Source organism: Natrix helvetica (genome assembly GCF_964273705.1).
Source record: "Natrix helvetica genome assembly, chromosome: 2".
NCBI lineage: Eukaryota > Metazoa > Chordata > Lepidosauria > Squamata > Natricidae > Natrix > Natrix helvetica.
The window spans coordinates 38,674,504-38,702,288 of NC_138552.1; the positions used below are offsets into that span (position 1 = coordinate 38,674,504).

Sequence of the window (27,785 nt, forward strand, 5' to 3'; positions counted from 1 at the left end):
AATGATTGCTAAGGTTAGGATAAATCTGCCAATCATCTATAGCAGGGATGTCAAACTCAATTTCATTGAGGACCGCCTCAGACTTGTGTTTGACCTTGGGGGCACGGGGTGTGTGTGGCTGGGGTGGCATAGCCAGCACTATGTAACTCGTATTGGGGACATCTGTGGTGGCCCGAGCACTCTGTCAGTGAAAACAGGCTCACAAGCTCTGTTTCCAGCTGCGATGGCCTCCTGCAACCCTCTGCCAATGAAAACGGAGCTCGGGGTGCTGCGCACGGCCCTCGTGAGTTCTGTTTCCAACTGCGACAGCCTCCTGCAAACCTCTGCCTGCGAAAACGGAACTTGGATTGGACCGCATGCAGCCCCCCCAAGCTCTGTTTCTCTGGCAGAGGCACCAGAGGCCACTCCTTCATTGTTTCCAAGGCAGCCCCATAGGCCAGATCTAAGCACCCCACGGGCCAGCTCTGGCTCCTGGGCCTTGAAGTTGACACTCCTGGTTGATATTATGTGAACTTAACATATTCAGCAACAAACTCACCATTTAGTGTTCTCTAAGACAGCTTCCAGAAGTGTTTCAAAAAGCTACTTAAAAGTTGAAAAGCTAGAAACTGTTCTTGGGTTTAGTTGTAGGAAGCATGCTAATTTAGGGCAAAAGACATTAGATATATAATGATTTTGGTCTTCATTCTCAGTATAAGCACTTTGATTAGAGATTTAATTAGTTTAGGAGATTTGCTTTATTTTGTAGCTTACCATGTAAATGGGATGTGCTATTTCTCCTCCAGTTCATAAGCAGGGCTTGAATAGTTTGCTCTTTTCTTTCATATATTGCTTTTTCAGGGATGGGCTGTTATTTCTGCAGTTCTTTGGGCACTGTAGCATGTATAAAATGTTCAAGGCAGCTGCTACAGTATATGCACAATAATTCGGCTGTGGGGGGAGGAATGAGAATTACAACATAAACATACGTACGGTTAACAGAATATGCAACTGGGCATTTTTTTAAAAAGATGTAATTTCTAAAGCCATACAAATTATTTTTAAGAGTTCATGACCAGTATGAAGCATCACTACTCTTGATCACTACTTATTTTACTTTACAGGTTGTGTGTTTTGTATTTTTTATTTAAAAAACTTTTTGGTGGAGAGTTTGCAAATCTCTGCATTTTCTTAGATAGATATATGTTCCATATACATTTAACAAATAACCTATCTAACAAAATGAAATTCAATGTAAAGAAAAGAAAGGTGCTCCATTTAGGCAAGAAAAATCAAATGCACAGATATAGAATAGATGTTACCTGGCTCAACAGTAGTAACCATGAGAGGAATCTTGGAGTCCTAGTGGACAATTACTTAAATCTGAGCCAGGAGTGTGCGGCAGATGCCAAAAACGCCAGTACAGTTGGCTTTTAACAGAGGTATAGAATCAAGATCACGTGAAGTGTTAATACCACTTTATAATGCCTTGGTAAGATCACACTTGGAATAGTGCATCCAGTTTTGGTCACCATGATGTAAAAAGATATTGAGACTCAAGAAAGAGTGCAGAGAAGAGCAACAAAGATGATTAAGGGACTGAGGCTAAAACATACAAAGAACAGTTGCTGTATTTGGGTATGTCTAGTTTAATGAGAAGAAGGACTAGGGATGACATGATAGCAGTGTTCCAATATCTTAGGGGTTGTCACAAAGAAAAGGGGGTCAACCTATTCTCCAAAGCACCTGAATACAGGACAAAAAGCAGTGAATGGAAACTAATCAAGGAGTGAACCAACCTAGCACTAAGAAGAAATTTCCTGAAGCTGGAACAATTTATCAGTGGAACGATTTACTTCCAGAAGTTATGGGTGCTCCAACACTTTAAGAAGAAATTGGTCAACCATTTGTCTGAAATTGTGTAGCGTTTCTAAGGTAGTGTTTCTTGAGTCCTAGTTATCAGCAAAGAGTACATACATCTTTATATAGACTGTAAAAAAAATGGGCTCAACAGTATTGGAATCTAGTGAATTTGCAACTGGTTGAATAATTGCACTCCAGAAGCTTCACATCATTCTGTAGATCAGTGGCGCCTAACCATTTGGGCACCAGGGACTGGTTCTGTGGAGAGAGATTTTTCTATGGACCAGAGGGGGAATGGTTTCATGTGCTGCCTGTATCCCACGGATGGGGCTCCACTTGTTTTCATGCCCCAGTTTCTGACATGCTGCGAACCAGTGCCGGTCCACAGATCGGAGTTTGGGGACCCTTGCTGTAGATTATAATCTGGAAAATGGATAGGCTGGAGCAGAACTACCAGGAAGATAAGGCATTTGGAGACAAGCCCTATAATGAATAGTTGAAAGGATTAGGCATGGTTTATATCGCAAAAGAAAACTGAGAAAGGATATGGCAATGATCTACAAATACCTAAAAAAAAAACCTTGCATGCAAGAGGAGTGTAGAGATTTTCCTTGTAGATATTGAGTGTAGATATTGGGGCTGAAATTAAAAGGAGATTTGGGATAAATATTGACTTTTTTTCCTCTGATAAGAACTGTTAAGCATTAGGAGAGTATGTTTAGAACAGTAATGTTGGAAGTTTTTAATGGAAGCAGGATGGGCACTTCCAGAGATTGTATAGTGATTCCTGTACTGAGCAGGAGATTGAAGCAAAAGATATACAATCTATAACTCTGTAACTGTGACAGAATGAATAAATATTTATTCATTTGACGAACATTACATTTGAAGATCAATTCCTAGCCTATTATTGAAGAGTGTGTGTGTGTTTGTGTGTATGTTAGTAAATATGTAAAAGCAGCCCAGGTTCAAATCCCAGTAAGGGTATGGCTAGTTGATGAGAGCTAAATAACTTGAACTAGATCTATACTAGTCTCCCTTCATTTATTTATCAGCAAAAATGTAACACAAAATGGTTTGTCATGTAAGCGACTGCTCCTGGAGTGGGATTGAAAGGCGAAAGGGAAGCAGTATGCTCCCTCCCATATTTGGGCACAACAGGTGCTTTGACAAAAGAAAAACACTACATACATACATACATACATACATACATACATACATACATACATACATACACACAGACACACACACATACATATATTTCAGGCATACATTCTTTGTATCACACACACACACACACAAACATATTAGATGTTTTGTCAAGGCACCTGGTATTCCCCCAAATATGGAGGAATATACTGCTTCCCTTTTGCCTTTCAGCTCCACCCTAGGAGCCTTCGAGGCCGAAACCATTTTTGAAACCAGGTGCCTTGACAAAACATTTAATCATTCCCCTGACTCCGCTGATAAGGGAGGAGAGCTTGTGGTTCAGAGATTATTATAACTGCCTAACATGTAAAATAGCCCAAGTTCAAATCCCAGTAAGGGTATGGCTAGCTGATGAGAACTAAATAGCTTGAAATAGATGTATATTATTCTCCCTTCATTTATTTATCAGCAAAAAAATTGTGGCTCGGCAGTCATGTGACCAGGTGGGAGTGGCTTGGCAGTCATGTGACTGAGTTGGAGTGGCTTGGCAGTCATGTGACCAGGTGGGAGTGGCTTGGCAGTTATGTGACTGGGTGAGGGTGGCCAAATCGATGTCACTCACCAGGAGATGTCATGGATTGGGTAAAATGTGGTGAAGCTCACTTAACAACGCTCTTGCTTAGCAACCAAAATTTGGGGCTCAATTGTAGTAATAAATCAAGGACTATCTCTGCCTTCCTTTGCATGGCAGCCTTGTCCTAGTAAACTCCTTCTCCTTTCTGGCAATTTTCCTCTCTGTTAGAGGCACCAAAATAATCCATACAATGTAAGGTTTCCTGCTGCAGCAGGGGGCTGGACTACATGATCTCCAAGTAGCCTTCTAGCCCTAAATTGCTGTGCTGTTTTTCTTTTTTTTCTGCTAACAAAGAAACCTGCCTGAGGCTCATTCCACTTTCCTGCCAGATAGAGATAAAAAGATAATGACCCTAGAGAAAGTTTGGCTCCATTCACAAGCAGGGAATCATCCAAACCCTTTTAGAAACACAAAGCCCATATTGCACAAACCCCAAAACTTCAAAAACATAAAACCATATAACATATGACCATATAACCAATTTGTTGTTCCCTGCACCTTTCAATTTAAAGGCCTAAGCATTAGGACTTGTGGACTTCTACTCCCAGAATTCCACAGCCAGGCATGCTCAGTTCTGATTTAAAGCAACAGCATTTGTTTTTCTCTTTTGCGAAAGACATTTCCTTTTTTCTTTTTCTTCTCCCTTCCCCTCCTTCCTCCTCCTCTCCCTCCTCCCCTCCTCCCCTCAAACACACACACACACACACACACACACACATATACACACACAAGTTGGATTGGATTATCTCTCCTACCCCCTTCCCTCTCTCACTCTCTCTCAAACACACACATGCACAAAAGTTGGATTGGATATCTCTCCCAATGGCTTGAAAGCAGCTCCTCTGCCATCCCCCCTTCCCCTACTGCCTTCCCCAAACACCTCCTCCATTGCAAATGCAGCGTGCTGTCCGGGTGGGAAATGCATGGAAGACAATAAAGCCCACCCACTCACCTCCTGCTGGCAGGCTGAGATGAGAGAGAGGCAGAGAAGCTGGGGGGGGGGCTATCAGAGCCTTCTGAAAGAACGGGGCTCTCCTTCCCCAGTCTAGTTTGATTGCAGGTGGAGCCACGTTGCCTTTTCAAACCGTAGTCAGTGAAGCTGGGCTGGATTTTTGCATATATTTAGCCAGCTGTTGAGGGAGGGGGAATGACTTCCTCCCCAGGCCCCCATCCATTTCTCTTTCCCACACACACACAGCTGAATAAAGCTATGTGAAAATCCAGACCAGCTTGGGAAGACCACAGGAGGGAAGCCAGGCAAAGGGCCATGCTGTAGCACACACACTTTCCCCCAGCCCCGATCTTTCGGAAGGCTCCAATCAGCTCCCCTACGGCTTCTCTGCCTCTCTTCTCACCTCAGCCTGCCAGCAGGAGGTGAGTTGGTGGGCTTTATTGCGTTCCAGGCATTTCCCACCCAGATAGCACGCTGCATTTGCAATGGGGGAAGTGTTTGGGGAAGGCAGCGGGGGAATGGAGAGGGATGGCAGAGGAGCTGTTTTCAAGCCATTGGGAGAGATATCCAATCCAACTTCTGTGTGTGGGCGCATCCAGCTTCCCTGACTACAGGCTGCATTAAACTACACGAGGGAGGGAGCGAGGGAGAGAGTGTGAGTGAGCCAGGTCCCTTCCCTCCAGCCTTTGCCCAAAGCCCCGCACTGCACCAGGAGGATGAAGTTTAAATTCCTCCCCCACCTTCCGACCCATGCATACCTTTTCCAGCCACTTCAGAGAGGGCTTCAATGTTGCTCTTGCCTCGGGTCCTCTGAAGAAGCCCTGCCCTCGCTTCCTTCTCTTTGAGAAGCGCCTTGCAAATGGGTGCAGGGCAGGGGAGTGTACCGGTATGGGGGTGTGGCCACGCTGCTGTGGAACAGGTACGCAAAAGTATGGCAAATTTCTGACACCGGTACGCCCGTAGTGGTGCGTACCAGGCCGAACTCACCTCTGATGATAGATAGATAGATAGATAGATAGATAGATAGATAGATAGATAGATAGATAGATGATAGATAGATAGATAGATAGATAGATAGATAGATAGATAGATAGATAGATATGGCATACAAAGAATGTATGCTTGAAATACTGTACAAGTAGTCATTTAGCAATCACAATTGGGACTGGCAACTCCATCACAACACCCACTGCCATCACTAAGGAGAAATGTGACTGGGACAGACTTCCAATGTCACTTTCAATTCAAGACAATGTGTGGTTGAGATTTGCAATTTTGCTTCATGTTTTCTATTAATTGTTGCAAGAGAATTGGGAAGCATGCAAAGGGGGTTCACATGAGTACAGGATTCTGCAACAGTTGTAAATGCACACTGGTTGCAAAGCCCCTGAATGGTGATCATGTGTCTGTGGGATTTGCTGCTGTTGTAAATGTGAGGATTGGTTGCAAAGGCTTTTTTTCACCATTTAATTTTGAACATTTGCTAACAAAGCAGTTGGTAAACTAGGACTACCTGTATACAAGAAAACAAAAGGCATTTTAAGATGGATTTTTATTGCATACATACAAGAAATCCCAGGGCTTTTGCTGTGGGTCTTTGTGTTTTTTAAATCCATATATGTTATTCAGAGTCAACTGGGTGAAATGGGCAATTAACTATATGCTGTAAATAAATATCCACTATACACAACTTTATACTCCCAGAACAGGACTAAGATATAGTAAGCCAAGATATTAAAGAAAAAAGAAAGGTAAAACTAGTTTACACCAGCATACTCACTATATTTCCCCATGCCATTTTATCTTTATGTCATGCATACACTGGCAAACTACAAATATATACACAGAACTATTGTTTCATATTTCTTTTTAAATCTAATAATAGCTTGCATTATAGATGCTGAATTATAACTTTCTAAAAATACTTTCTATCGTTATCAGTTGATTATCTCAGATTTTTAAGAACTAAAACAAGGCTGTTGTGTAAGAAAAATATGTATGTTTTTGAAAAACATAACATTTTCCTCAAATGTGGTTGCACTACATAATGGCAGATTGAATATAAGCATCTTATTAATATGCATTCTGGTTTGTGTTGTCTGAGATTATTTTGGATGTCTACTCTTTTCCCTATTAAGCATGAAACAAAAATAAAAAGATAAACAGTGGGGAATTCCTTGGCCTTTGTTTTGAAAAAAAATGCTAGAAATAGGTAGGAAAGCAACAATTGATAAATACATTTTAAAATATGACCATAAAGTTTTAAGAAGTTATTGATTAATGTTGGCGAAACATTACTGAATGGTTCAGTAGTCATATATACAACCTCTGTTTGCAATAATAATAGCAATAATGATGATGATGAAGTTCTTATTTTTGTATGTCGCCAGTTTAAAGAAATAGGGTTTTTTTTCTGGTCCCAAAGATATATCTAGCGTGGTTTTTTGGGGTGATAGAGAGTGAATTTGCATGTGATGAGAATACATTGCTTGGTTTCTTTTTCTTTTGCATAGAAAGAAGGGAAGCAAATAATTTAGTAATTTGGAAATTTGTCATGCGAATGAACCATTTTCAAATTCTCAGGCTTTCTTTGATTGCTTTCTACCACCCAAGATTTAGTTAAGAAAATAATTTTAAACCACTATTTCTGGATTTTACATAACAAACCTTGAATCTTCTGAAACAAACCGGAACCCTGGTTTATTCTTCTACAAATAAGAAGGGAGGGAACAGGAGAGGGATTCCTGCCTGTGCTTGGAACTTAATTATGGTTTATTGTTATTCATGAACGTGCCTTTTGTGTGAGAAAGGAAGCAAACAATTTCCCCATGATGTTTATTGCAGTAGGATCAAAAGGCAGGATAACTATAGCATTAAGTGAAAGTCACTTCCTTACAGAGAAAAAAAATCTTTGTATTATTCCCCTTAAGGCACACAAAACTTTGTCTTCTTTGTACCACTCAAATGAATCTCAAAGAAATTACAAACCTACTCAGGCTTTCAATGGTTAATATACTTTCTTCTGTTCCGTCACCCCAAATTTAAACAGGTAAAAAGTCCTAGCCTTTGTGATAAATATCTTCAAAAAGTTAAATAAATGTAATTAAATAAAACTTTTGTTACAAAAATAGTGTTTGCAAATAGTATGTACCAAATATTTCTTTTTGAAATATAATTAAAACAGTGATATAAAAGTTGAAAAAAATAGATATGAGGAAGAGTTCCCAGCATGGTGTTATCATGAATTAGGACTTCTTATAGAAGCAATAATTGTAAGAGTAAGATATTTATAATATCATGGTAATGGTCTGTTAGTGAGTTCTTGAAAGCCTTTTTTTCTCATTATTAATATAGTCTTTACTGATTGTTAGGACTTTTCAGAAGAAAAAATAACTTTGAAAGGAATGCAAGGGGATGAAAAATGCTTTAAGGCAATATTTGCATCTTTGGGGTTTTTTTCTTACTACTATATTATTACTACTACTACTACTAATAATAATATTTATTTCTTAGCCGCACCCTCTCCCGAAGGACTCGGGGCGGCGTACAATGAAACATATGAAATAAATATGTGGACAAAACAAACATATAACAGAGACATAAACCGAGACACACACAAGGAGGAGGTCGGCTGATAAATAAAAACAATTAAAATACAGTATTTAAAAACCCCTAGATTAATTAAATATAATTAAAATACCCAGTTAAAAACCCGTCAGGAGCGATATGGTTAGATCAAAGTTGAGCCAGGCCAGCTGCTTGGAATAGGTGGGTCTTAAGCTTAATACGAAAGGAGCGGAGGTCAGAGGTATTCCTAATATCCGGAGGGAGGTCATTCCACAGGGCTGGGCCCGCCACAGAGAAGGCTCTACTCCTAGGCGCCGCCCCCGACACTGTCTAGTGGACGGCACCTGGAGGAGGCCCTCTCTGTGCGAGCGGATTGGTCGCAGGGATGTATGGGGCAGAATACGATCCCGCAAGTAACTAGGTCCTGAGCCATGGAGCGCTTTAAAGATTGTTATCAAAACCTTGAAACGCACCCGATAGACCACCCGATAGAAACACCATGAAACACTCACCTATGATCCTCTTCGATGTTTGGTCTATTTGGTCCATATTCAGACTCAAGGAAGTTCTGTTCACATGCCAAAAATTATTCCCAATGGTTTTGAAATAACAGTTATTGGAAAGCAATGGTATTGTGAAGTGTTCTGATTCTACAACATTGTATGTAATTGAGCACATATGTTTCCTTGGTTGTTTCCAGATTATTGGGTAAGCAAAGAATTGGATTCAGTTCAGTAAGTTCTGCCAAACCGCCAAAGTAAGTTGATTGTATTAGGCAAGTGGAGGTGGGGGTCGGTGAGTGCAGGCAATAAGGGGAGTTTAGCAGTAATAAGGAACACCTGGGAGGTAGAATAAAGTATATAGATAACATCAAACCAGGTAGACAAGTCCTGACAGAATCCCTTACATTGAAGAAATTTTAATCTAGTATTTGTATGATATTGTAAATATGCTCATGTTCATTTGTTGTACTGCTTTACCTTGCCTCAAGGTAAAGTGAGCCTTAGGAAATGTAGAATTTGGGATGCAACTAGTGATGTTGAGGCAATGAAAAATATGTATTCTCGTGGGGGAAGGTTCCTTTTGTTGGCACCTCATTCATATACAGGTAGTCTAGAATGTATTTCCAGAATACATGCAAAAGCTGCATTTATTGGGAGGAATATTCTTTTCCAGATTTTCTAAATAACTATCTTACTTGCGTGGTGAGCAATGAATACTTATTTTTGGAACGTGTCTGTGTGTGTGTGTGTGTGTGTGTGTGTGTGTGTGTGTGTGTGTGTGAGAGAGAGAGAGAGAGAGAGAGAGAGACAGAGAGAGAGAGAGAGACAGAGAGAGACAGAGACAGAGAGACAGAGAGACAGACAGAGACAGAGACAGAGACATAGACAGAGAAACACAAAATAAAAATTTGCTTTGACACATTAGGTGTCAATTTATTGTAGCACCAGTAGTTTTTTTGCTAGATATTTCAGACAAGTGCTACGTAAAAACATCCTGTGTGGCCATAATGTAATCCAATAATGTTGATTACAGTATCAGTGTCTACTTTGGTGAAGGTTGGTTGCTATACGCTGGGAGATTATAAAATAGCAGCAACCCCAGCTTGTACTTCTGGTCAACTTACAAATGTGGCATTATACACATGTTTGGAAGAGTATGGTTGAGGCTAATGTATTACTTAGTACTCAACTGGATAGATCTCACTGAGGAGAAAGGACTTCCCCCATCTCAGTCTCCAGCCAGAGGGACACCAGATCTGCCCTCTCATTCATAATTTCATCACAGACAAGTTTGTTACAGATAACCTGACATTCAGTTGCATCAGCCTAAGTATGAAGTTCCTAATTCAAGAGTTCAGAATGGGGGAATGGAAATTGATACTGGCACCACATTTGCAAACTCTCTTCCCACAGAACAGCTTGTACCCATTTTCCATCTTACCTCTCCCTGCCTGTCACTTCTTTTTTTTCCTTTAGCCTTGCCCAATCAAATAGTGTACAGGATTATGATTTTCCTTCCAATTTAGCTCCAACTGCAATGTTAATAATTGTATCCGGCAACTAGACTTGAATACACAAATCTACTTTTTGTTGTTAGTTGCAAAGTCTTGTCCGACCCATTGCAACCCTATGGACAACATTCCTCCAGGCCTTCCTGTCCTCTGCCATCCTCTGGAGTCCATTTACTGCTTCGGTGACTCCATCCAGCCACCTCATTCTCTGTTGTCCCTTTCTTCTTTTGCCCTCCATCTTTCTCAGCATTAGGGTATTCTCCAGTGAGTCCTTCCTTCTCATTAGATGGCCAAAGTATTTGAGTTTCATCTGCTTTCCAAACTCATTATTCCCAAGAGTAAATAGTCTGCCCTCTTCCTTCTCTAGCAACCAATCCTTTACTTGGTTCTTACCAATTGTGAGTACCGTACTTGGTTGTCTCATACAATGAACTAAACAATGAACAATGAACTAAAGGGCCACCATCAGTGAGCTGTTGGACAGCATTTCTTGGTCTGTTGTGTGGATGCTTGGGTAGTTTAGGGATTGGGAATTTATGGAGGGTGTGGGGGGGGATTGTCATGTGTGTTGGCCTGGTCTCTGGATGCTTTGTGAATTTTGTTGTATAAGTATATTGTGTATATACGTACAATGGCAATAAAATAAATAAATAAATAAAAATACCTGAATGCTAGAACTTTCACTCAAAGAAAGAATGTACTATCTTTTATTTTTCCTTTATCTTTTATTTCCTATGTTTATTATTCTGTCTTGAACTCAGGTTAATTTCATCAAAGTCAGTTCCAGGATATCTCTTGTCCTAACTGGCAGAGATCTGCCATTTAATTTAATGTAATTTTCACCTCCTTTTCCCTGATCCACCTTACATTTGCTACCTTTTTTTTCTTTTGTCATTGTTTCCCCCCTTTTCAGCTTATTCTAATTTTCCCTGTTCATTAGTGTTTTTGTACTTTTTCTATTCTTCATTTTGTGTTTCAGATGCAATTGCATCTGTTGTCATATCATCTTGTCCTCTACTTTTCAGTGGACTGATCAGATAAATTACAGGCAGTTACTCCGGTAATTCACGCTTTCATCTCAGGCACAGAAGTCATTTATTGAACAGTGCTACCTCTCCCTAAGTTATGGTCCCATGGTTCATCAACTGCAGTCATTTGGATCTCCAACTCTTTCCTTTTTTTTTCTTAAGTAAAAAGTCTATTTCTGATTTTTCTCCCTAGTCTTCTTTCTCTTTCTCCTTCTAATCTTCTTTCTTTTACTTCTCCTGCACCATACTTTGTATGCAACATACTGCAACAATATTACAATCTGGGGGTCCTTCTAGACTCATAACTATTGCTCAGTGGCCAGGTGGAAATTGTGATTGGAAAGATCTTTTTACAGATCCTCCTTGTCCATCCATTCCTGGATTGGCAGGTTTACAGTCACTTGTGCCCTACTCTCTTTCACATTAGACTGCTGCAATGCACTCCATATGCATTTGCATCAAGGATGCAAAGAATCCTTGAAGAGTAACCCTAGAACAGTGATGACTAACCTTTTTGTCGTCGTGTGCCAAAAGTGCACATGCACGCGCACCCATGATGCTATGCATCCATGACCCCCCATGACCTCAGTCCCTGCAAACCCCCTGCGATGCCCCACCGCCGCACATGCACACGCGCCTTCTGCATGCACCCCACCCCCTGTGCATGTGCAGCAGAGACCCCAAAACCAGCTGGCCGGCGGGAGGCGCGCACACATTTGTGGTGGAGCTGAGCTGGGGCAACAGTTGCATGCCGCCTGTGCCATAGGTTCGCCATCACAGCCCTAGAAGCTTCAGCTGATATAAAATGCAGCAGCACTGGTAATTATGTGTGCTCCTAGCACAGTGTGTATTGAGCCTTTGCATCACAAGCTGCATGGGTTGCCACTTCGCTTCCACATCTAAATATAAAGTGCTGATTTTATGTCATCATGGCATGGGAACAGGCTATTTGAAAGATCACATCTCCCCAGTTATTTCAGCCTGCCTTGTTAGTTCTGTTAGAGAGGGCATGCTGAGGGAACCATCAGTTAGGGACCCATATTTGGTAGATACCAGGAGGTGTACAGTAGCTTCTCTTTTGTACTGCCCATCTTATTGAACATTCTCCTCTCCAAAATTAAATTAACTCTTTAGTGGAAAATCCTCAAGAGCTTGTTATGTCATCAGGCCTGGAGCTCCTAAGAAACTGGAGATTTGCTTAGATGACTCCATTGGTGAAATGGCCATTTTTATCCTCTTGATGCCTAGGGATTTGTATATGTGTTTTTATGCTGTTTATTTCTTAATGCAGATTTCTATATTTTTTATATCTGTCATTTTTATATTTGTGTTTCTATCTGATTGCTGCACGTCACCCAGAGTTGTTTTGATGAGTTGGGCAGCTATACAAATAAATACAATTACAGACTCATAAACAACAGGAAAAGTAAGTAACATACCCATAGCCCATTGAATGACATTTTAGCTGATTATGTTTGAAACTCTATGGACTAATTCAAGAACAAAGTAAGACATAACGTGATTTGTTTGGCTTTGGTTTATTATATTAATTAAACCCAGTCATTGTCATTTATTTAATAAATCATAATTAAACAAATGGTGCTGTAATAACAAGTCTGTCTCTTGTTTCTCTCTTTGTTGAATGGGAATGATTCTTTATGACTAGTATGAATTCTGAAAAGGTCTTTGATTAGCAATACAAGAGACAGTGGGAGAATGTAAGAACAATGCGCGGGATGGTGGTGGTAATACGTTCCTGCCTGGAACACTGTATGTATGTATGTATGTATGTATGTATGTATGTATGTATGTATGTACACACCCACATGTATATAAAAGCTGGTTCTGCATCTCTGCAAAATTTTGCTTCAGAAATGCTTTTGGATCAAGTGTTGTCAATGTTTGAGAGTAGAAAAAGATGCAACTTTCCTCTTCGTCTGAAGAGCCTTCTCCCTCTCTGTGTTTTTCCATAACCTAGGCCAGTTGATGTTGGCCAGGTTCCAGATCCTTTTGAAATGCTGCCAAATTAACAGCTCCCACTATATTGAACTTTGCTTGAAGGATCTTGCTGAACAGCTTTCTGAGAAAATGTACAATTACCATGTTTACAAAAGTAGAAATCTGTATTTTGGATTAATTTTTAAGGTAATTTTTAACAAGTAGCTTTAAAAAGAGCAGATTCCTCCACATTTGAGAGCAAACATAGGATTAAAATACTGAAGAGTTATTGAGATTTGTGAAAACCTTGCATACTAATTAGGTGGTGCTGGTTTTTTACATAATAGATTAGATGAGATGATATAGAAGCAGTGAGCCTGGTATCTTCTGTACTTAGTATTCCAATATGATAGTACAATAATGCTTTTATTGAATGTAATAAAACAGATGCTTCCTGATGACAACTTCCCAATTTGTTTAGAAAACAGGCAGTTCCAGATTGGTTTCCCCATGCTGTACGGCAAGTAGTATTGCTAAGAAGAAACAATAATTAAAAAATCAACTGGTTTGGAGCAATTCTAAAATATATTTATAAACAGTTTCATGTTGTTTTTAAACCCTGAATGACAATTACAAATCTTTTGATCACAGGCTATACTTACAAGTTTAGTCTTTTATAATTCTAAACCTAGGTGAAATCACTGACAAACTTTTGGGTTTATAAGTATGATAACACAAAATCAACACATCTATTAAAACACCACAAACAGAACCTTATTTATGAAGATACTATTAAATTGTTCATATAATGTATGTTAATAGGTAAAGTCAGCTTATTTGGGTTATATACGGTAATTGGACACAAACATTTATAACAGGTTCGTATGAATTTATTTCTGCTATTACAGAATTACTAACATTTGACTCTCTAGAGATGTTGTTGAACTCGAGTTCCCATTAGACCTATCTAACATAGCCAAAAGTGAAAGAAGAATGAGGTTTCAGCAAGCAACTTCTAGAGAGCTAGATGTGCTGAGCTCATCTACTTGTTCAATATCTTTTACCCAGCAGAAGTTGCTGCTGATGTTTGATAACTTGGAATAATATGAATTATGGTGCGGGAGACTGAAAAAAGTAAAAAGGTTAACCAAAAATCCTGTATTCATCTTATGAATACGATTTTTGCTTGCACAACACTGCTGTTCTTAGAAAGAACAGTGAACTGTATACACTGTGTATGCTTCTAAACCAAAGTAAAATGTGACATTACACTCATTAAACTCCGCTTTACAGAGAAAATACAAAGCATCTGTTTCTGATTTTGAACTATGCTTACTTAGTAAATGGAAGCTTGAATATTCATGAATGAACTAAAATTATTGAATATGTCAGAATTCTAAGCCATGACTTAATCCTGACTTGCTTGAATATATAATTTGTGTTTCATTATAATGGGGAATTACTTAATTCAAAATCAGAAACAAAAATGTTTAGTCTCTACTAAACATTTTACTACTAAGAGGCGGAAGCATCAAAGGGTAAACTAAAATTAAATCTAAACTGGCTGCCCTTTAAAGCAGTGATAGTTGTGCAAAATCAAAATACTATCACAGCCTTGGGGAAGGGAATTAGAGGGGTTACCTAGGGGTATTTTTTATTTGACAATTTTGTAACATCTAACCATCTGAACGTCTGAGCACAGGAGGGATTTACTAGCGAGTATATAAATGGCTACTTTACCATTCACTTCACAAACATTGGTGTAATTAAAAATTATGATAATTCTTTTAACTTATTAATATTATAAACAGTTATTTCTTCTGACATTTCTGTCCGAAAATGATGAAAATAATGCTATCAACATTTGCAGACACCAAGGTTTACTTCCTTCTTTGTATTCACCCTAGTGAACAGCAAAGGATTACACATGAGTACTCTAGATGTCATGTCATGCCTCCTGTTAGTACTGTTTACCAAATAGAAAGGAATTAGTACTGGCCTTAAGGAGGATTCAGAAGTTCTTGTATGTTTATAGGATGAAGAAATAGCTATGGAAATAGAAATAAGATAAGCTAATGAGCCTGTGCTCTGAATAGGTAGTTAAAATCTATAGCAAAACTGGATATTATCCCTACATGAAACTATATACTTATTCAGCAGTTTGCTGTGCTTAAATTATTTGTTTCAGTATCCAACAAAATGAAATTTAATGTGGGGAAAAGCAAGGTTTTACACTTGGGTAGGAAAAACCAAAGATGCAAGTATAGATTGGGGGGAACCTGTCTCAAAAACTGTGAGAGGGACCTTGGAGTCTTAGTGGATGATCCCTTAAACAAAATTCAGCAGTGTTTTGGCAGCAGCCAAAAAAGCTAAGAGAATCCTTGGTTATATAAACAGAGGCATAGAATCAAAATCATGTGACGTGTTAGTATCTCTTTATAAAGTCTTAATAAGACCACACCTGAAATATTTCATCGAGTTTGGGTCACCACATTACAAAAAAGATGTTGAGATTTTGGAAAAAGTGCAAAGAAGAGCAACTAAGATAGGGGTGTCAAACTCAATTTCATTGAGGGCCTCATCAGGGTTGTGATTGACCTTGGGGGGGGCAGGCGGGCACGGCCAACTGTGTGGGTGTGGCCAACTGGGTAAGCATAGCCAGCTTGACACCACTCCCCAAACTGCTGACATGTTTCCTCTTTGCATTAGGTAGATCAGGCCGAAGTCACGCTGACCTGATCTTTCCTCTTTCCATTGGGTAGACCGGGCCGAAGCCACGCTGGCCCGATCATTTCTCTTCACATTGGGTAGACTACGACGGCCCCATGGGCTGGATCCTACCACATCACAGACTGGACACCCCTGAGCTAAGATGATTAAAAGCCTGGAGACTAAAACATATGAAGAATGGTTGCAGGATTTCAGTTTAGCTACTAGAGAGAAAAGAAAGACTAGGGGGGACATGTTAGCAGTATTCCAGTATTTGAAAGGCTGCCACAAAGAGAAGGGGTAAATTTATTTTCCAAAGCAACAGAGGGCAGAACAAGAAACAATGGATGGAAACTAATCAAGGGGAGAAGCAACGTGGAATTGAGGATAAACTTCCTAACAGTGAAGACAATTAACCAGTGGAGCAGCTTGGCTTTAGATAAACTGGTGTGGCTGCTTCATCACTGGAGGTTTTTAAGAAGAGACAGGACTGTCACTTGTCTGAAATGGAATAGGATCTCCTGCTTGAGCAGGGGGCTGGACTGGCAGACCTCCAAGGTCTCTTCCATCTTGATTCTGATTCTCATTCTGACTTTGTAAAAAAACATAGTGCTTTTTGCCTGATTTTCAGGAATTTGATGGTTTTTTTTTTTGAATAGGTACAAATAGTTCTCAACTTACAACCACAATTGGGACCAGAATTTCTGTTAACTAAGCAAAGTAGTTAAGTGAGTTGCACCCAATTTTATGACTTTTTGCCAGTTGTATCACTGCAGTTGTTAAATTATTCATGTGGTCGTTAAGTGAATCTGGCTTCCCCATTGACTTTTCTCGCCAGGCTCACTTACAAATAATGATCACATGATCCTGGAATGATGGATACATGCAAATTTCAAGCGTTAAATTTTAATCATGTGATGTGCAAATGCTGCAACAGTTTGTAAGTGTCAGGACTGGTCATAAGTCACTTTTTTCACTGCAGTTGTAACTTTGAATGGTTTCTAAATGAATGGTTATAAGCCGAGGACCACCTGTACATTTCTTATCTCAGTTTGTTTTCTAATACAGTACTAAATTCGGCATAGTATGAAATGTTTCTGTAATGCAGGAAGAAATAAGGTTTTTTAAGAGTGAGAAAAGGTAGCACCAGCTGTGGTTGAAACAGATTCTTACGTTATTTGGTTTTTAATTGCTTCTTTAAGCTGTTTAGGTTTTCGTGCATAACAACACAACAACAACTGCACAGCGATCTTCCTTACAGTTGGTTAGCTACTAAGGACAGGGCTCTTTAATTCCAACGGTCGCAGGGAGGGGCAGATACGAGGACAGATTAAGAACTTACAGTCGGTTGGGAGACCGTGGTTGCTGGTTACACCCGGTCGCTTGTACCAACCCCCGCATTCTAGGTGGTCAAGAGTTACAGACCCAAGGCCTGAGGCTGTTGTTATGCAATGCGAGGTCCGTTGTTAACAAGGCCCCCCTCATTCACGATCTAATTTTAGAGGAGGAGCCGGACCTCGCGGGAATAACGGAGACCTGGTTGGGCCACGAGGGAGGTCTTCCCCTCGTGGAAATGTGCCCACCAGGCTACCGAGCATTTCACCAGCCCCGGGCCCAGGGAAGGGGCGGTGGGGTGGCAGTAATTATTCGGGAGGACTTAGAGCCGAGGGAGTCTACTGTGCCACAGATGTCCGGATGTGAATCCCTTGTTGTGAAATGGGGCCCTGGGAGACAGTTGGGCCTGCTGATAGTATACCTGGCTCCTCGCTATACATCAGCGGCCCTGCCTGAACTCCTCGAGCTGATTGCATCGGTGACGGTTGAGACCCCCAAACTTTTAGTGATGGGGGATTTTAACCTGCCATCGATGGGAGAAGCATCAGAGGGGGTTTGGGAGTTCATGGCTTCCATGACAGCTATGGACCTGACTCAAATGATTCAGGGCCCGACACATGAGGGAGGACACACTCTGGACCTTGTTTTTGTCTCTGGCCAGTGGCTGAGTGATCTGGGAGGAGGGGACTTAACCATCACTCCCCTGTCATGGTCAGATCACTCACTCCTTCGTCTTGACTTCCCTGGTGCTACCTCCCGCTGCGGGGAGGCGGAACCGGAAAGTACCAGATGGTTCCGCCCCAGGCGCCTGATGGAACCTGATAGGTTCCAGACGGAGCTTGGGCCACCTCCTGTAACCTTGACCCGCCCCCGGGTAGAGGACCTGGTGGTCGCGTGAAATAATGCGACTACCGGGGCCTTGAACCGGGTGGCGCCTTTGCAGCCTCTCTGGCGGCAACGATCCACCCTGGCCCCTTGGTTTACCGAGGAACTAAGGGTGATGAAATGCCGCAAGAGACGTCTAGAGAGTCGTTGGAGATCCTCTCGCTCCGAATTTGATCGAACACAGGCACGAGCCCATTTAAGGACGTACCTTGTGGCATTGAGAGTGGCCAAACGCCAATATTGTGCCACTCTCATTGCATCCGCGGAGAACCGCCCTGCCGCCCTGTTTCGGGTGTCCCGCTCCCTCTTGTTTCAGAGGCCGCGGGAGGCCCCTCTACAGGGCAGGGCAGAGGAATTTGGTAAATATCTGCAGGATAAAATCGCTCAAATCCGGAGGGATTGGGTCCCTGTCAGTGGTCCAATGGAGACGTCCATGGCGAGTCTTGAGGAATCGATCTGGGAGGAGTTTGACTTGGTTGCCATCGAGGATTTGGACAGAATGCGTGGACGACTGCGACCCACCACATGTTTATTGGACCCGTGCCCCTCCTGGCTTGTACTGGCATCCTGGGAGGTTACACGAGACTGGCTCCTGGGCCTAGTGAATGCTTCGTTGAGCGAGGGGTCTCTCCCGGCCGCCTTGAAAGAGGCGGTGGTGAGACCCTTGCTCAAGAAGCCTTCCCTGGACCCTTTGGAGCTGGCCAATTATCGTCCTGTCTCCAACCTTCCCTTTTTGGCGAAGGTTGTAGAGAGTGTGGTGGCCTACCAGTTTCCACGTCATCTGGAGGAAAATGATTATCTAGACCCGCGCCAGTCCGGCTTCCGCCCCGGTCACAGCACGGAGACGGCCTTGGTCGCGTTGGTGGATGATCTCTGGAGGGCCAGAGATAGAGGTTGTTCCTCTATCCTGGTCCTATTAGACCTCTCGGCGGCTTTTGATACCATCGACCATGGTATCCTGCTGCGCCGGCTGGAGGGGTTGGGGGTCCGGGGCACCGTTTTGCGGTGGTTCGGCTCCTACCTTTCTGGCCGGACGCAGCGTGTGTTGGCAGGAGAAGAGAGGTCGACCCTACGCCCCCTTACTTGTGGGGTGCCACAGGGGTCGGTCCTCTCGCCACCCCTGTTCAACACATATATGAAGCCGCTGGGTGAGATCATCCGTGGTTTCGGGGTGGGATACCACCTGTACGCTGATGATACTCAGCTGTACTTTTCCACCCCGAACCACCCCAACAAGGCCATCGAAGTGATGTCCCGGTGTGTGGAAGCCGTACGGATCTGGATGGATGACAACCGACTCAAGCTCAACCCCTCCAAGACGGAGTGGCTGTGGGTACCAGCTCCCCGGTTCAGCCAATTAACTCCATCATTGGCCATTGGGGGCATTCAACTTGCCCCCGTGGAGCGGGCGCGCAATTTGGGCGTCCTCCTGGATGCCCGGCTGTCCATGGATGACCATGTGACAGCCGTGGCAAGGGGGGCGTTCCACCAGGTTCGCCTGGTGCGCCAATTGCGCCCCCTACTGGACCGGGACGCCTTACGCACAGTCACTCATGCGCTGGTGACGTCTCGCTTGGACTACTGTAACGCTCTCTACATGGGGCTTCCCTTGAAATGCACCCGGAGGCTACAGTTGGTCCAGAACGCAGCCGCGCGGGTAATTATGGGGAGTACTAGGTACTCCCATGTGACACCGTTCCTGCGCGAGCTGCACTGGCTTCCTGTGGTCTATCGGGTGCGTTTCAAGGTTTTGATAACAATCTTTAAAGCGCTCCATGGCTCAGGACCTAGTTACTTGCGGGATCGTATTCTGCCCCATACATCCCTGCGACCAATCCGCTCGCACAGAGAGGGCCTCCTCCAGGTGCCGTCCACTAGACAGTGTCGGGGGGCGGCGCCTAGGAGTAGAGCCTTCTCTGTGGCGGGCCCAGCCCTGTGGAATGACCTCCCTCCAGATATTAGGAATACCTCTGACCTCCGCTCCTTTCGTATTAAGCTTAAGACCCACCTATTCCAAGTAGCTGGCCTGGCTCAACTTTGATCTAACCATATCGCTCCTGACGGGTTTTTAATTGGGTATTTTAATTATATTTAATTATTTAGGGGTTTTTTAATCACTGTATTCTAATTGTTTTTTATTCATCAGCCGACCTCCTCCTTGTGTATGTCTCGGTATATGTCTCTGTTATATGTTTGTTTTGTCCACATATTTATTTCATATGTTTCATTGTACGCCGCCCCGAGTCCTTCGGGAGAGGGTGCGGCTAAGAAATAAATATTTATTTATTATTTATTATTTATATCTCAAATTTTCAAACCATATAGGAGACAAGCTTGAGAGTATACAGTGTTGGAACACATATATGTTTTTCTGACAGAAATACCTGCTTACATTCTGGGAATATATTGTTTGTATTATAGCAATGTATATTCTAATATTTGCCTTTCTCTCAGTCCATGACAAATGTTTTCAAAAAGTAAAATGGCTTCATTTCCAAATGACCACTTATGTTTGCAAAGGAAATTACTTCAATTTGCAAGTGATTAGTAATGAAAAGTGTCATAAATTGAGAGAATATTTTGAACAGTTAAGAGTTATTGTGGTCTTTGGGAAGGATTTAATGAATGCCTTATATTTGTTTCACTTCTATGAGAATGTGGATTTTTCATTATATTTAAGCCTAATCTTAAATATATGTTTACTGTGGTATGCTTACTGTTAAAGTATTCTTATTTCAGTAATTTAAGTTGCTGTTATCATATGAATTATAATATAGATTATATAGATCAAGATCAAGGTTGGTATAAAAGTAAATCGTTTTAATTTTATTTTTAAAAATAGTATCATAAACCTAAATTTAGGATTTGACATTTATCAGTTGAATTATACAGAAGGATGCTTTACTACTCAAAGTGATCAAAAGATTGTCAGTGATAGACAATCATCTAGCCTGATGTGTTAGTAATAATGAATTAATAAACACCATTCAATGTACAATTTCATTCTTAAGAACATTGTACATTGGTTTAATCACATTTTGATTTCTGTATGAATTTGGCTCTGTGAATTGTCTGTGACTCTTAACGTAATATTTTTCCTCTTCGTATATCCATAAATCTTTCCTTGGTTGGAAGAAACCCTATAGATGTAATAGGTTAGGAATATTATAGTGGCTGAAAGGAAGCCTCTGATTCTTAGCCTTGATTCATTAAATAGCCTTAGATAAGCCACACCATTTTAGACTCAATCCATCTCAATCCAGAGCCACTTTGGTCTAGTGGTTAAAGCATGAGGCTAGAAAGCACAAGACCATAATTCAAGTCCTACTTAACCGTGAAAGCCAGCTGGGTGACCTCACCTCATAGGGTGGTTGTTGTGGGGAAAATGGGAGAACGAAGGAGGATTAGAGGTTTTTGCTGCCTTGAGTTATTTGTAAAAATAATGAAGGTGGGATATAAACAAATAAAAACAATATTTGTAAGTTGAACAGTAATGACCACAAGCACATGGTTTAGTTTGTGATAAATGTAGAAAAAAGACCAGGCTTGTGATGCCACAACGCAATACTGCTTTTTTCCCCGTCTCACCCCTTTCTGCTATAATAATCAGGAGTTAATTATAAATTTAAGCATTTTACCGTAGTTTTTTATGCTTTTGGCTTTGTATTTATTTATTTATTAAATGTATTGGTTTCCAATAACCTTGGACAGCTTACAATATTACAGAATAACCTTGGACAGCTTACGGTATTAAATATTTTGGGAAGTTAGACATTATAGTTTATAAACCATGATGTATTAAAGCAGACAACTATGCATTATTCAGTGAATGGTGGTACGTAAACAATAATTTAGCATGATGGGTTACCCCAGTTTTGTATGTGACATTTGTGAAGTGTTTGGAGTATACAATTACAGTGCATTGAAGTTGAAGAGAAACCAAGCATATGGCTTTCAACTCAGATGGGCCTGTTTTGTCCATAGCTGAGTTCTGAAAGAGAAAAGACTTTTTTTTTTTTCAAATGTGTTGTAGAGTCTCTCTCTGTGTGATACTGACTGCATGACACTGATTGGCCAAATGTATTTATTTATTTAGAAAACTTATATATCCTTCTATTTTGTATATGATGATCCTAGACAGCTCACAACAACATTCATAAAACCACAACAACCCACAAAACCCCACAATAGCATCACAGATCCCATCACAGCGTCATACCATCAAATTAATTCCATGTTTACATTTGCATTTGCTGGGTTAACTTCCACCTTAGCAGAATGAATGAAGATCAAAGTCTTCATATCTCTCCCAAAAGCTAATAGATTGTTGTTGTCTGAATTTGAAGGGGAAGCTACTCCAAAGGAGTCTGAGTGGTCATGAAAGAGACCCAACTCTAAGTATCATCACAAATGGTGATATTTAGTGTGATATCACTAAGAAATCTTCTTGACATTTTAAATGGTAAGACCATAAATACAGTGGTGAGATTCAGCCAGTTCACACCTATTCAGGAGAACCAGTTGTTAACTTTCTAAGCAGTTTGGAGAACCGGTTGTTGGAAGAAATCTGATTTTGTTTTTTTCCACTTTACAGGAATCTAATCCTGTAAGGAAGGAAACCTTCTGGTGTTGTTTCTAGCTTAATCTTTATTGCCCTGCTTACAGAAACTGCCTCTCCGGTTAACTCTTATTACGTTGTAACAGTTAAGGTGAAGCACCAATTGACATGAGTGACGTTGAGTTGCCCACGCCCACCCAGTCACATGATCACTGAGCCCCGCCTACTCAGCTGGTCATTAGGGCAGAGAACCAGTTGTTAAATTATTTGAATCCCACACTGCATAAATATATGGATAAACCTAGAGAACTTTTTTTTAAAAATGAAACTTGTAGTTACATTGCCCAAATCATATAACATGATACCCCCAGGAATCTAATTATTACTAGAACAAGTCAGTGAACTTATTTATTAAAAAAAATATTTTGTCATAAGTATATTAAACACTCCCTCCCCCTCCTCTCTTTCACACACTCGTGTGTTTGTATTCATGTGTGCATTTTTAAAAAATAAACCATCAATTTTCAGGTAGGCATATGATGTAATACAATGTATATATAATAAATGACATAGCAGTTTTTTATTATTTAATATATGTACTGATTGGATACAGTAAGCCAGGGGTGTCCAAACTTGGGAACTTTAAGACTTGTGGACTTCAACTCCCAGAATTCCCTAGCCAGCATGGCTGGCTGGGGAATTCTAGGAGTTGAAGTCCACAAGTCTTAAAGTTCCCAAGTTTGGACACCCCTGCAGTAAGCTATTGCTTTCTTGTCACAGCCTTGTGTTTACTAGTATAAATTATGTTTCAGGAAGGTCTGGATGATTCTGAAGAGGCCGGAGTCTCTGAAGGAGCAGAGGTGACTCGCTATGAATATCATGTTCTATATTCCTGCAGTTATCAAGCTCCTGTTCTCTATTTTAGGGCAAGTTTTTTAGGTAAGTGCCTTCTATATCAAGCAAATATTTGAAAGATACCCAATGACATAAATTTTGAACTTAACAGACAAGAAAATAAAAAAAAATGAATGTGGTTTATGATTCATTTCAGGTACATATTTCAATATCTGCAAGTATCAGTATCTTAAGGGTAGATGATATCATCTCTGCCTGAAGAAACTTGATCTTTGGAATTCTGGCAGAAAGCCTAACTGTGATTATCATTTCCTTTACTTACTTTTTTTTAATGCTAAAAATATTGGACCACCCTCATGAACGGAATATTCGACCTTGACAGTTATTGTGGTCACTGTTAGGGGCTTTTAGGGAAAAAAATATCTAAGTCAGGAAGTTTCAATGATGAAAACAAATTAATCATATTTCAGCTGTTTTGTGGATAGTTTTTAAAAAGAGTGGTTATATATGTAGTTTTTATGTATATGATTTCTTAGTTTTTTTACATTGCTTTGGAAGGTAGAGAACTTTTCAATCTTGAAGACCATTGTTAATTTTCTTTAATCAGCAGATTAGAGTAGCTTTTGCCAACTATAGTGCTGTCCATATGTGTAGACTTCAATTCTCAAAATTTCCCAGACATATGAAATATTGGTTAAGGTGTTGACTGAAAGAACCAGCTGACTCTGAGTTCTAGGCCTACCTTGGGCATAAAAACTACTTGGATAACTGGGTGAGTCTCTGTCAGCCCAACAACTCAGAGTTGTTGTTGTTGTAGGGAAAATAAAGACAAAATATTAGCCATCTCACCTTTCTTGAGAACAACAACAACAACTGGAGCACCACTTGAACATTGTCAGCATTGACAAATTCATCATCAGACAACTGCAACAGGAAGTTTTATGTTGAGCAGCGTACATCTTGTGATGATACCTCTAATACCGTCAACATCTGGCTATTCCAGATCTTTGGGAAGAGCTTGATAGGTGAATAAAAATGTCAATCCAGTCTGATCATCTAGCTGATTGGGTGCTGAACAATAATAATATAGACAGATAAAAATTCCAAATCCAGTTAAACATGATAATGAAAAATCCAACAAAAGGGAACCAAGCAACTACAGGGTAATTACCTGTTTATTAACAGCTGTCCATTTGCTAACTGGTGTAGCTAAAGCAGGCCAACAACATCTAGTTGAAAACAAGGTCGTTCCACCAGAATTGAAATGGAACTGCCCAAACAGCGGAGGACAGTAGATCAGCTCCTAATTGACAAGATGATTTTGGAAAAACACAAGAGAAGGAAGACCAACTTGAGTTATCTTGGACTGATTACTAGAAGACATTCAACTTCATGCCACATGATTGGATCAATTGTCTTGAAATAACAGAAGTCAGTATAAACATCAGAAACTTTGTGCAAAGATCAATGGTACAATGGAAGCTACAGATGCTGTCCACAGTGATAAACTTTCAAGGATTGCTCTCACTACTGTTTGTCATGGCACTGATTCCTTTGTCACCAATACTGAACAAGTTGGACCATGGCTATCAAACAATAAACATATCTGCCAGTTTATCTCACCTCCTTTACATGAAAGAACTGAAGCTGTATGGAAATGCACCATCTGAAATGCAACTGTTGCTTAATACTGTCTGCATATAAAGCCAAGACACTGCAATAGAGTTTGGACTTGACAAACAAGCCACATTCACAAACATTAGGGGGAAAATAGGGGAAACTGAAGGAATCAAGATGTCCTATGGAAATAATATCAAGAGTCTGGATGAAGATGATCACTACAAATAGATGCACATCCTTCAAGCTGACAACATTAAACATACTCAAAACAAGAAGGTTATGAATAAATACATCATGAAAGTGAAGATGTTGAAGTCCTAACTGAGTGAAGGAAATCAACACTTGGAGAATCCAAGTCATTAAATACACAGTTGGAATAGTAGCCTGAACTCAAGCAGTACTAAAAGTTCTGGATAGGAAATCCAGAAAAATAATGATAATTAATTATGTCCTTCATCTATGAAGTGATGTTGACATACTCTACTTACCAAGGAAAATAGATGGGAATGAAATGTTGCAAGTACATCAGATGGTTGAATGGAAGAACATCTGAAGGGCAGTGAAAAAGATGAACTGAAGCTAGTATACCAGGTAGGCTTACTGAATACTGGAGAGACCACACTGGCCTACAAGAAAGGCCAAATGAAGAATAAAAAAGAGGCATGGGAAGATAAAGTATTACATGGCCAGTACATTAAAGCAGATAATAACAAGACGTGGCAATGGCTAAAAGTAGGAAAGTTGAAGAAAGAGACAGAAAGGCTAATTCTGGATGCACAAGAGCAAGCCTTAAGAACATACAAACCCAGATTTTAGAAGAGAGCAACAGACAGCAAGGCACATCCTTGCAAAGAAGCAAAAGAAACAGTGGACCACCTGGTTAGCTGCTGCAAGAAGATCACACAGACTGATTACAAACAACGTCAGGACAAAGTAGCAACAATGCTGTATTGGAATACCTGGAGGAAATACAATTTACTTGCAATCAAGAACTGGTGGAGCCACAAAATACACAAAGTTTTAATTATTATCTCTATTTTGTGGTCCCATCAGTTCATTTTCTATCAAGAAGTTAAAGTGCTGTGCCACTTTAGAATTGAAATAGAGAATCATTTGTCACATAACACCTGAGACTTAACAATTGTTGGTAAGACAGACAAATGTCAGTGTAGCGGCATAACAACATCTGGAGAAAAATCACAAAATATAAACACCTACAAATAGAAGTAAAATAACTGCGGCAAAAGAAAGCAAAGATAGTAGCAATAGTAATAGACTGCGTGTATGCAATCCCAAATAACTGGAACATCACTTGAACGCTTTGATAAAATCACCTATAGTCAATTGCAAAGGAAATCTTTACTTGAAACAGCTTACATACCGCTACAATATCTTTAATATTATTGAACATCTGCCTATTCCAAGTTCTTGGGAAAGGCTCTATAGATCAGCGATGGCGAACCTTTTTTGGCTCATGTGCCATAAGCGGGGGGAGTGCAGAGGGGTCATGTGCAGGCGTGCCACACCCATAATGCAATGTGTGACCCCCCAGCGTGCATGATAGGTGTGACCCCCCCCCATTTTTCACATGCTTTCTTCGCCCTCCCCAGGCTCCAGAGGCTTTATAGGAGTCTGGGGAGAGCTCAAGCAGCCCCCCCCCCCAGGCCCACCGGAGGGCAAAAGTCACTTCCAGTTTGCTCGTAGGGCCGTTTTTAGTCTCCTGAGCCTTCAAGGACCTTCAGGAGGCTTCCATGAAGGCTCCGGAGGACTAAAAACATCCCTACGAGCAAACTGCAAGTCCGTTGCCAAACTTCGGCTTTGCCCGTAGGGTCATTTTTTTGTGCTCCGGAGGCTTCAGGGAAGCTCCTGAAGCTTCTGGACGGCCTCCAGGGAGGCTGGGGGAAGCTGTTTTCACCCTCCCCAGTCTCCTATAAAGCCTATGGAGCCTGGGGAGGGCGAAAAATGGCTTTAAAAAAGGCTGAACTCTGCTTGTCAATACGCGCATGTGCTCTGGCCAGCTGACAGGGCAACACTTTGCGTGTCCTGACAAATGGCTCCACGTGCCACCTGTGGCATGCATTCTATAGGTTCGCCATCCCGGCTATAGATGGACAAAAATGCCATATAATGGGAACTCCAGGAATACCAGGAGTTGAATACCTGCGGGAAGTCCAAACTAGGACTTGAATGATTGTATTATTCTCCTGTCTATATGCTACATTTTTCCATCCAAAAAGTTGTTCCTGGGATTAGGGAGTTTAAATCCTGAAGTCATTTTTAACTTTAGTTTCTCATACAGCAGCATCATTAGCTTTTGTGTGTGGAATTATGTTGTTTTATCTAGATTAACACATCTGAATGTTACTAGTGATATCTTTTTCTTTTTAATTAAAATGTAGCTTAAGATACTCTGAATGTGCTTGGTAGATTTAATCACTTGCTGCCTTATATTGTTTAATGGCTTTTAATTTTGCCATGTTAGCATTTTAACTAGCTCTCTGGATGCAAAATTGGAAGAGGACATTTTCAAACAAATCTGGTAAAAGGGTTTTTAATCTCAGGTTCATATTTTTGCACATGATAATATAGGGTATATTTGCAATTTAAGATTTAGGAAATGAGATGCACATCTCAAACTGCATTGCTTGTAATAGTTTGCTAACTTACCGTGAGATTATATTCTTGTAATTATGATACAC

The 27,785-nt window shown here is 40.8% G+C and overlaps 1 protein-coding gene across 2 annotated transcripts in view; it reads left to right on the forward strand.

The window, feature by feature from the left end:
* Positions 1-27,785, forward strand: part of ATG10 (autophagy related 10) — a 131,546-nt gene that overhangs the window by 77,544 nt on the left and 26,217 nt on the right. For both annotated transcript variants that reach the window (XM_081944548.1, XM_081944547.1), the window contains one exon: positions 23,424-23,550. In XM_081944548.1, coding sequence (XP_081800674.1) covers positions 23,424-23,550 — 127 coding nt within the window. The remainder of the gene's footprint in view (positions 1-23,423; positions 23,551-27,785) is intronic.